Raw genomic sequence first — 9,391 nt, 5'->3', positions numbered from 1 at the left:
AGAGCAGCTTCTCACCAGCACCTTACAGCAGAGAAACGCAAACAGCAAAGTGGCCGTGAGGACACGCTTCCGTCATTGCTGAGGAGCTCCTCACAGCAGCCTGAAGAACACAGGCAGGGTAGCAACTGCAAATACCAAAGAACTGTCAGAGGATCAGCCCAAAAATTAACCAGCAGTAGCAACATCCCATGGAGCTGCACGGAAGAAATGGCTCCAGAACTAAAGTTACAGAAACACTGAAGAAAATCAAAAGAACGCAGTGAACTGCCATTAAAATGCTGCTCGGATAGACTCGTATTCATCCACAATGTAAGTATTTATTTATGTTGTAGTATTTAGAAATCCTTTTGAAGAGTAAAGCTAGGTGAGGCATATGAACCTTGTCCACTTTCAATCCACCACTCCCTGGTTCTGATAGCTTGTAAGTGTAGTTTAACTCTGAAAATGATCCTCCCAGCCTACTGTAGGCCCTGTAGCAATACCTCTGTTCAAGGCATGATTTAAGTCCAAAAGCTTCACCTTCCTTATGCATGCAGCTGGTACAAGGCAGCTATGCCTTTGCAAAACCACAGCAAACAATTTTCTCGACTGCCTGGGCTGGATTTGGCTGAACGTCCCTTGTGCAATTTGCACAGAGGGAACCTCAGCTGACAGCACTCCCAGACTGGCAGCGCTGCTGTGTGTCCCAAGGGACCTTCACCCAAACTAAAGCCACCCCATAAAGAGGAAAGGGAGTAAGAACACAAGAGCTGTTTGCTTTCATAGCCATACACATTTTAAAAGAAAACCAGAAGAGGATGACCAAAATGTCTTGCTTGATATTCTGCTTAACACTGGCAATATTAGAGCCACTATTTTAAAGCAGTGGGACATCCGAGTTCAGCTTTAAAATCACATTAGCTGGCTTTAAAAGTGATAGAAGCAAAAATAATATAAGCAGTAAGGTGAAAAGACTGAGGTTTTGCAAAACTGAGCTGAGTGCAAGATCCTATTTTTCTGACACTAACAATTAAACTGTGTTTTACAAACATTTCTATTATAATGAATCCTAAAGTTTGCTTTTTTTTATATATATATATATACACACACATATATGGGGAAAAAAGATATGTATAGTGTGCTGAAAAAACAGCTTCTGTTCTCTCCAAGGGCAGACACACCATCTGCTCTGGCATATACCTGCAGTAAATCTGCACAAACACAAACTCAAGCCATCCAGTCAATAAATAATTTAATGAGGTTACAGTTCTGCAAGAAAACATGACAGCACCCCTTCCCAGCCCCCAGTCTCACCCCACAGGCACGGCAGAAAAATGCACACGAGCCAAACAACAAACCACAGCTGCACCAAAAGGCCACTGGAATGCACAGATCTTCACAGAAGATATCGCTTCAGGCCCAGACACTTGTACACCATTAATACTTGCCTCCGTGTGAAAAAACATGCAGCACCTGCCATCAGCCTCCCAGTTATACTTCAGCCAGATCGTGCTCCAGGGACCATGCATTTGGGGGAGGGGGAGAGCCCAGACCCACATGTACCAAGACATCGAAACATGGGGATGGTGAATGAAGAGGAAGGCTGCAGCAAAGCTGTCTGCTGCAAGTCTTGAAGATGACTCTCACGGAACGAAGCCAGCTGTCAGAATGGAAGTCGCTTCAACTGCTCGTATGTGATAAAAAACTGAAGGGAACATCAAGGAATTGGGCCAAATACATAACGCAGCTGCAGAGGGCCTGCCTGGCAAGGCAAGGCAGGTAGAGCATCAGCAGAGTACAGCTGAAGACCAGCGTGGGGAAGCCCCTCTTCCAGGCAGCATAAACTCATCTGCACAGATAGAAGTGCGAGCTGTGGGACAAGAGCTACCAGGAGAGCGAAGAGACTGACCCAGACGCAAACTGACCCAGGCTGGCCTAGACCATTGAGAAAGGGAGGTGGCTCTAACCCCCGACTGGGACTGCTTTAAGATAAATTATGCACACCCAATTTCAGAGGGCGAGAAGGATCTAGTACAGCAACACAGCAGCACTGGTTCTGCAGAGCCAGTACCTGTCCCGGAGCAGCAGAACATTCTCCAGGCTTCCGTCACAAAACAGGAGCCGATCCAGAAAGTGCAGCATCTCCAGGAGCTCAGGCCAAAGGGAAAGTCTCAAGCCAAGCACTTGAGAGCACTCACTCTACAGGAAACCACCCGTGCTGCTGCACTGCAAGTCCCTGCACTGGCCACCTATAGAGCTGCTGGAAGCAGCACTCACAGCCAGTGGCATTTCTGGCACTTGAACCAGCAGCAGCCACATCACAGCCTATGTCCAAGAAGGACAGGGAGTCCGCTTTGGGCCGCCACAGGGAAGACAAAGAGGTGCCTGCTCTGCACTTTACAGCTTGGTTTTCCCCTGCCTGTCCACACCCATGACCTCCCAGCAGCACACTGAAGGATACAATGATGTTCCAGGGACCGAGCCGAAGCCAGTTGGGCCAGAAACCTTTATAGAGTGCAAAGAAGCCCTCGCTCTTCCAAGTCTGGGAGGAGAGAAGAGACAGACCAATTATGAGACACGCCAGGTCCATGCTCTGCCCATCTCCCCAGTGCCACATGTGATATAAGCCTTTACAGCTGCTGCAGTAAGCAGACAGGCCAGCGGAGACGCAGTTGTGTGAAGTGTCATTTATATATGAACCTAATTACACTGCACCACTGACAAAGTTCTGTCCCATAAAGTTGTGAGGATGCTCAAGCTGATGGTGACCTCAGGAAGTGACTCTAGGCCCTTCTCTGGTTTGTCTGAAACACTGACAAGCACTTTCTGTTGCTGTCAAATCTAACCGCTCATATCAGTGGCATGTGGTGCTGGAATCTGGCCAGCTTCCTAAAGACAGGGATTTGCCCACCTCTGACCTCCTTACCTTCACAAGGCCATCCAGAGTGCCCTTATAGAGCTCCGTGCTGCCCACTATTGCCCGCTGGTTCATCATCCGCGTCCGCACCACGTCCACAGGGTTGGAGGCAATGGCCCCAGCCAGCCCACAGGTAAAACTGGAACTATATACACCCCAAAACAGGAGAGAGGAACACCTTTGAACACGGCCATTCTGGCTTAGATAGGCCTTGACATACGCACAAGAGAGTATCTTTCACTGGATATTACGACAGGCATTTAGCAATTAGCATTAGCTGCACCCAGCAGACAGGCAGAGGCAGGAACCCTACCACCTCAGGACCCCAGAGAGCTAGGGGAAGGGAAACACTCAGCTTTGTCTAATCAAGGCCCTCGTCAAAGCCCACTGCTGGGTCTCCACAGGCGCATCCTGTAGTCCAGCAAGTGTCTCTGGGTGCTGTCAACATGACACAGACCTGAAGGCAGCCTCTTGGAAGCGCACATCCTTCACACCAGAGCAAACGTTTCTTCAGGGCGGGGAAGGAGGGAGGAAGAACAAAGGCAGCAAGAGGGAACATGCAGCTGCTTGTCTCCTCCCTCCACATATGGTCTAGTGCTTGTCACCTTCAGCCCACAGCAGGCAAACCCAACAGAAGCACTGCAGCACCTCCAGCTAAAGTGTCTGCCAGAAGAATAGGAAAATGTAGATGAAAAAAGACTTCGGGAGGTCTCTAACCCTCTCTAACCTAGCTCAGAGCAGGCTGACTTCAAAACTTCGTCAGATTGCTCAGGGTCTGGTCAGCTTTGCGAGTCTCTGTTCATCTCACAAAGCTCTTACAGCAACAGCTGAAAGCTGACAGTGTCTGCACAGATGAGGACCTAGGACTGGAGCAGCTCCTTCAACTGATTGCTACGGGTAGCTGCGCACCCAGAACTGCTGCCTCGTCCATACTAGGGCACAGACACAGAGCAACAGCATTTCTGGTCACCAGCAAGCTGAAATCAAGCCGACATTTCACATCACCAAAGGATTTCTGCCAGACTCCTTCTCCAGGGAGGTCTCTCCAGGTATACTCACTGGTCATTCGGAGCTGCTACAGTCGATATAGCAGACCCCTCAGAAGTACCAAGCCTGTTCCCTGCAGCTCCAGTGCACTTGTTCTATAAACAGCTCTCACCCCAAATCCCACCTTGCTCCTCTGCTTCACACACCCCTGCCAAGCCTGGAGAGTGCAGCAACTGCAGCAAATACTCACACAAAGTGGGCAAAGATGGTGTCACCCATCAGGCCTGACAGAATTAAGTGCTTCTTGGTGATGTCGTAGACTGGCAGTTCCACCCCGACCACGATGGCGGCTCTCTGAGCTGTTGGGACAACACCCTGCAGAGCACAAACATCAGTCACAAGTGCAAACTGCTGCCTGGGGACTGCCGCTAGTATAACATCTCTCCCCAGCTTCCTTTGCTGACAATCTGCCGGGTATCATCCTTGCCCTATCTTGCAGCTGTAGCCCTTCAGGCAGACCATCTCACCATCTTCCAACTTTACTCCAAAGCTAAGGAGTATTCCCCCACCCTGGTGGTGTTACCGCAGCTAGATTAACTACACACTGCTTCTCTCCTCCCAGCACACGGGAATCAGGCTATAATCCACTCATCTTCCCCACTGAACAGTACCCACCAATTTCAATACCAGAAAAGATCCTGCATCACAAGAGCAGCTGCTTAAGGAGCAGGTGGGGCTCCAAGTCCTCCTTGCTACACAACAGCAGAGAGGACGCTTTGCAAAGGTTTTTGATTTAGGAGGTTTTCATGTATTAGAAGAGTTGGACAACATCTCAGGACATTGATCTGGGAACTGGCAAGACAATTACTGGAACAACTATAAGTGTAGGTAAGAGGAACCAGCTACCTTCCGTCTGAGAACCATCCCAGCAAATCCCTTATCAGGAACCTGATAAAAATAGGTGCAAATTTGTATTGGCTTGGAGAACAAGGAGAACATGGCAGCCATGTGGAGTTGGGCCATTTCGCAGAAATTGTAACACCATCCAAGTAGTTCAGGGAGACCCATGGTATCATGAGAGAGTTCCCTGGTCACTGGGACTGGGAGTGACCCTTCAGTGTGGCCAAATTATGAGCCAGCCCATCAGGACAACCAGCTTGCTTACCACACAAAACCAAGGCAACTGTAAGTAAAAGTACTTTTCAGGTTTATGGCTCCTGCTGTCTCCATCCCACTGTGCTAATGCAGTGCCTGACAGTGTCCTCCTGGGTTCCTGCCTTTACAATTCCTGCGTTACAAACCTGGGACAGCCAGCTCAAACATACCCCCTGAGATGAACGTCAGAACTGGTAAGCACAAACATCTTTGCCTCAATGTGAGGGAAGGCTGGAGGGAAGAGACAGTGGTTGTCCCAGTCCAGAAAGCAGTGAGACTAGCTTGATCATTGGAATCCACCTCGAGACTGACCTGTCTCTGCACTGTGTCCCGTCTGCAGCACACAGAGGGTTTAATTTCTTTTCTAGTCTCTCTTCCCTCTCTTGTGTTTCTTTGTCTAGAGAGCAGAAATAATCTCAAAGTGAATACTGTGTCAACACTGGCAGCTGATTGACTCCTCTTCCTCTTCCCACACAGGATACTGCAACAGCTATCTTTCTGTAAAAGATTTCTGTGACCATAAGAGGGAGAAATCGGACTGTTGCCTGGAAAAAAGCACTGGGATTCTGTAGTTCCCCACCTGACCTCGCAACTCCACAGACTGCTGGATAACTGACCATATGGAAGACTTGTAAGGGAAGTGCAAAGTGAGGTTCACCAACAAAAGCTAAAATCCAAACTGTAAAGCTTGAGCACAGGTAACTCTCATCTGTCATGAAGCCCGAGAGCCTTACATCACCAGCTTCCCCAAAAGCCACCACTCTGTCCTACTCTTTGCACACTCAGAGGACAAGTTTCAAGGATTCTAAGACTGAGTAGGTGGGTGCACAGGGCAAGATTGTCCTTCTGGAACTTCAGAAAGTTTCTGAATGTCATTAGTGTCCCTCAGATTACTTGAAAGAATTCCTCTTCCTCCATGTGAGGAGGTGCTCAGCCACCCATATTCAGAGGGAGGCAAATTTCCCTGCTTACTGCGTGCAGGGTCACCTCCCACTGACTCCAAGATACACCAGGCTGAGCATCCTTCCCAAGGCAGACCATGGAGAGGATCCAGCCCCCAGCGCTGGTCCATTCAAGGGACACTCACGTATGTGAAACTTTACGCACACCAGCTTCAGTCCTGGAAACCAGGTCTGCCTGGCCCAGCGCTGACACTGCCATAGCATAGACCAAATCTCCAGCACAGAGGTGCTTCTGTTTGTCCGGTAACCAGAAGCAGAACTTTGCGACTACCCTTGATTCACAGTTCTCTTCAAGAGCTGCACCCAGGTGTAACAAACAAGCTGAGGAAGCTGTTAGTTCTGCTACCAGTGGGGAGGTTCCAGGAGCCGGTGCTCACCCTCCAGAGGCCCCGGGTACCCTCCTGCTGGTAGATGTCGATGAAACTGCCAATCATGCCACCCTGGAATAAGCTGCCTTGAGCTTGCATTCGAATCTGAAAGAAACGCGAGAGTCAGCAGGACGACGTCCGCGCCTGCCCAGGAGGGCAGAGATGCCAGCTCAGCGGACCTCCTGGCAGAACGAACGAGCAACTCAGAGCGGACATCACCATCCCCGTGCCCTCTCCCTGCAAACCATGCAGCAAACGATGATGGCAGGCAAGGAACAGGGACAGAAACAGGGTGGAAGCACAGTGCGAAACTCAGACAAGACAGAGGAGTGACAGGTGAGGCCTTCCCACTCTGAAAGTTGTCCAAGAAAATTGATCTACACAGGGAGAAGCATGGGAAAGTTCTCCAGGCTCTCTTTGCTCAAAGCAGAGCTACCTTGATCCCAGTAACCCCGCAGCAGGGAACGGAGGGGACCAGGCAGTCCCTGCTGGGATCTGGTCACTCCAGGTAACAGGTAGGACTTTGCAGCAGCAAAGCACAGTACAGTGACTGAAGGGAAAGGAGCTGAGAAGGTCTGATGCCCAGCTGGCTACCACCCCCCTCACCCCATTAAGATAGCACAGCCCCTACCCCTTGCCATAACAGATTTCACGACCTTTAAGAGCTGCACGTTCAAAAATCTGTTTATCACTCTGGGCTTCTGCTCCTATTCATAAAACACCCAAATTAGCAGAACTGATACCAGCAGTGGCTCAGAGAGGACCTCACCGCAGCTGGGAGAGATGCATCTTCACCGGAAAGCAGCAGCTTCTACATGCCAAATCACAGCCAGCCAGGAGCTGTCTCTGGCCAGCTACAGTTCTTACCTTCAGCACATCTGTCGGATTGGCAATTGCAGAGGAGATCACTCCTGAAACCACTCCGCAGATTACATTGATTAGCAACGTTTCATCTGCAATCAAGAAAAGAAAGTCAGATCCTAAAGATCCAAAGAGAAGATACACAGATTGTACTGAACAAGCAAGAAGCTCTGGGAAAGGCAGAGAAGCTCAGTTCGCAAATCACACGGTGAAGCTGCACGAGCAGAGGCTGGCCAGCTACCATCAGCTCATGGCAGATCTGTCCCCACACCTGCCAGGGACAGAAAGCAGCAGCTGAAACACTCAGCAACACGCTCTCGGACTTCTTACTGAAGAGTCTAGCTGATCAGACCAGAAAAAGACTGTGATACAGGAAAATTTTGAACAATTATCTGAGATTTCAGTATCCAGTGATGCATTTCTCATGATGGAGACAAGCCAAGACAGAGGAAGACAGAGAGGGACAACCCAACACTTCTCAAGGCAACCTGATACCAATTTGGTTTGATCTGAAGCCCCAGCTGGCCGCACTCAGAATATGCAGCCACCTTGAGAAAAGAGAGAATAGGCGACCCAGGCAGAGAAAGTTAGATGCGATTAGTTCCAGGGGTGGGTGGAATAATCCAAGACTTCCAGGCCCAGTATTAGGGTGGTGGTTATGTTGGGAAAAGGCACAGCCCTTTGCTGGTACTGACCACAGCACTTCCCAGAGGAGACCAGGCCACTGGCTGCCCCAGGCCTGTAGGGAGACAAACATTCAGACAAGGGTACTCACAACTGGAAACGCTGCAACAGCCAGCGAGGGGAGACGCATGGGCCAGCATACACGTGCAGAAGCAGGCACAGGGAGAAGTGTTACTGGAGAACACGAAAGCCCCTGGAAGCTGTACTTCCCAGTCCTCTCGCTGGCCTGTGGACCAGCATGGCCAGCCCACCTCGCTTTCCCAGTTCGGAACAGCGTTACAACATTCACTCGTGTCACACCAGGGTTTAAAACCACGCGCGTGGATCTCGGTGCTCCTTCAGTGAACACGTACCAGACTTCCGCTGCTGCACCCTCCAGGTAGGAGCTGCAGAGGCCCTGTCCTCACTGCCAGAGGCACACAGCTCGGCGCACTGGCAGTATCCCATCCCTGTGGCTGGAGCCAAAGCCAAGGAGCTGGACAGTACAATTTCTATCCAGATGTGCCACATTCAGGCACGAGGACTCAAAGGCTCCAGCAGGAAGACAGGAGAGACTGGCTACTGAAGCTTCTGAAGCTTTCAAGCCATGTACCACATCTGATGTACAGATGGGACATGACATCTTCCCTCGGACTAATCAGAAAGGAGAGCTGAGCCTGGGTCAGCGACATCCCTTTTTTTTTTTTTTTTTTTTTTGGCTCTGACATCACAAAACAGAGATAACAGCTGGGGAAAGGACAGACCTGGCTGGAGGGGGAGGTGTTTGGCTAGGGTCTGCAGGCAGTGCCAAGCACAGTGAGATTCACGTCTGTATTGAAAGCTATCCTTGCCATTACTGTACAAAAAAACCACAGGACGAAGTAGCAAGAACTCCATTGCTGTGGGAATCTATAGCTGGGAAGGACAGAGAAAGGCATGTGCAAAACCACACAGCACAGAGAGCACGAGGCTTCACACCGCAGCTCTGGTGAGAGGAGAGGGGCCTGTACCGACACGTTTACTGACACTGACCTTCCATGCGATCTACAAACAGCCGCTTCAAGCTCTGGTAAATGCCGATCTTTATGGTGCCGTAAGATGCCTGTCTCAGCAATGCAGGGGCGATCCTGAGCAGGGGAACGAATGAAACCATTGAACCCTGCCAGCACGGTGGTCACTGCAGCCCCAGCACAAGTCAATCCCCATCAGCCCCCAAACTGCAATGGGCAGAGCTAGGGCCAGACATGTCCCTGCCACGGCTCAGAGGCTCCCAAGAAGCCCAGCTCCATCAGGCACCCAGGGTAACAACCCCGGGTGCCTGAGAAGCACCTCGGATTGCACCCACGCACCCTCCCGTGCACGAGGCTGGCACCCACGCAGCCCTTGGCCTTGCCAGGCAAACGTTTGCTCCCCACCTCGGGAAAACCAGCAGTCTCCCGGCTGCAGCAGCACTGCTGCCCCGGCCCCCTGCTCTCCCTGCGGGCCTCAGGGCCGGCCGG

At 50.8% G+C, this 9,391-nt stretch overlaps 1 protein-coding gene across 1 annotated transcript; it reads right to left on the bottom strand.

Moving 5' to 3' along the window:
- Positions 1-1,214: 1,214 nt before the first annotated feature.
- On the bottom strand, positions 1,215-9,045 carry LOC104616857 (brain mitochondrial carrier protein 1). Its single transcript, XM_010282008.1, has 7 exons — positions 8,925-9,045; positions 7,236-7,321; positions 6,378-6,473; positions 4,134-4,258; positions 2,906-3,041; positions 2,441-2,521; positions 1,215-1,684 (listed from the first exon to the last, which is right to left on the bottom strand). The coding sequence occupies exons 1-7, from the start codon at positions 9,043-9,045 to the stop codon at positions 1,643-1,645; spliced, it is 687 nt and encodes a 228-aa protein (XP_010280310.1). The 3' UTR covers positions 1,215-1,642.
- Positions 9,046-9,391: the final 346 nt, after the last annotated feature.

Source organism: Phaethon lepturus, unplaced genomic scaffold (assembly GCF_000687285.1).
Source record: "Phaethon lepturus isolate BGI_N335 unplaced genomic scaffold, ASM68728v1 scaffold27692, whole genome shotgun sequence".
Taxonomy (NCBI): Eukaryota; Metazoa; Chordata; class Aves; order Phaethontiformes; family Phaethontidae; genus Phaethon; species Phaethon lepturus.
Note: the sequence above shows the minus strand (reverse complement) of the source record. Positions and strands in the feature narration are given on the sequence as shown.

Bases quoted from the DNA above. Each gene is read 5' to 3' on its own strand.
- LOC104616857 (XM_010282008.1), bottom strand. From the start codon at position 9,045: ATGGTTTCATTCGTTCCCCTGCTCAGGATCGCCCCTGCATTGCTGAGA. The intron at 6,474-7,235 runs GTAAGAACTGTA...CGTTTCTTTCAG, and splicing joins ATCCGACAGATGTGCTGAAG to ATTCGAATGCAAGCTCAAGG. The intron at 3,042-4,133 runs GTGAGTATTTGC...GGGTGTATATAG, and splicing joins ACCATCTTTGCCCACTTTGT to TTCCAGTTTTACCTGTGGGC.